This window comes from Orycteropus afer, unplaced genomic scaffold, assembly GCF_000298275.1.
Source record: "Orycteropus afer afer isolate SDZICR_OR568_19922 unplaced genomic scaffold, OryAfe1.0 scaffold00403, whole genome shotgun sequence".
In the NCBI taxonomy this organism is placed as follows: domain Eukaryota; kingdom Metazoa; phylum Chordata; class Mammalia; order Tubulidentata; family Orycteropodidae; genus Orycteropus; species Orycteropus afer.
Genome location: NW_006921990.1, coordinates 2,060,523 through 2,061,657, shown reverse-complemented (window position 1 = coordinate 2,061,657; position 1,135 = coordinate 2,060,523). Strand labels below are relative to the sequence as shown.

Below are 1,135 nucleotides of genomic sequence, written 5' to 3'. Positions count from 1 at the left end.
AGCCACTCCTCGGAAGGAAGGTTGGGCAATCCTACTTCCGTAGTGATACTGCCTCGGAAACCCAAGGAGGGGTCGCTATGAGTCGGGGTCGACTCGACGGCAAACAACAACAACATATATTTGTTAATGTACTATGTAATTATTTCTCCCCAGCACACTCATTCACATCCACACGAGTGATATCCAGCGGTGAGCAGGGTCTGCTTGTTACATAGAGCCTTAACAACGACTTGGTCTGCTTTAGAATAAAGCATGGCGTAGAGTGCGATATACAGGACAGATACTATATGCAGACGAGCCTGCCCAGCTTCCAAATCGGCATCTCGTCTGAAAAAATCGGTCCCTCACCACGACAGGATATCGGAGACAGCTGAGAGAGGAGCGCCCAACGCATAGCAGTGCCACCACATGCTCTGGAGGCGGCTGCGCCGGCGCGCGCCTCACCTCCCACAGCTCGAGGTCAAGGGTCACGCGTCGCTCGCCCAACCCCACCCCGCCCCTTGGCCTAAAGATTTTACACCACCACCACCACACCTTGCCTTGGGGCGCGCGTAAGGATAGGGACTGGATGATGAGGCAGTTTACCTGTGAGCCGAGCGAACCCGGTAATGCTCTCGGGGATTGGAAGCCGCTTAAGATACGCAGGAAGCTGCACCTTGACAATGCGGGCCACGCTCTCCAGCACCATCCTCGCCGACGGCGTCCGCTCCCCTCCCGAGCCCCCTCCGTTCTCAGGCCCAGCTGCAGCTCCTGCGTCTAGAGCGGAAGCGGCCAGCGGGCGCGCGACGCGCTCTGACCAGGTCCCCGCGGCGGGCTGGGGCGGGGCTGCCGACCTTAGAGGAAAAGTGACCTGCCAGGCGCCGATTGGCAGCGAGCGAATGACGTGCGCGCCCGCCGGCGCGGAGGGGGTCGGTGGGGCGGGTGGCGGCACTGCAAGAACGGGTTTGCGGCAAGGCCTTGGGATCCTCATTTCAAGATGCCCTGAAGTTGGGCTTCTTATTTTTGTGGACGCTGGAGGCCAGCAAAAAGGATACTGTGTCCGATGAAATAAAGAATGTGAGAGTGCTTTGTAACTGGAAAGTGCCTTTCGAAAGTGAGTTTCTCTTGCCGTCAGTCTTGTCTTTGGCCCCTCAGA

At 58.1% G+C, this 1,135-nt stretch overlaps 1 protein-coding gene across 1 annotated transcript in view; it reads right to left on the bottom strand.

Annotated features, from left to right (window-relative positions):
* Positions 1 to 688, bottom strand: part of CISD2 (CDGSH iron sulfur domain 2) — a 52,940-nt gene extending 52,252 nt beyond the window's left edge. The window contains exon 1 of the mRNA XM_007953647.2: positions 586 to 688. Coding sequence (XP_007951838.1) covers positions 586 to 688 — 103 coding nt within the window. The remainder of the gene's footprint in view (positions 1 to 585) is intronic.
* Between the last annotated feature and the right edge of the window lie 447 nt (positions 689 to 1,135).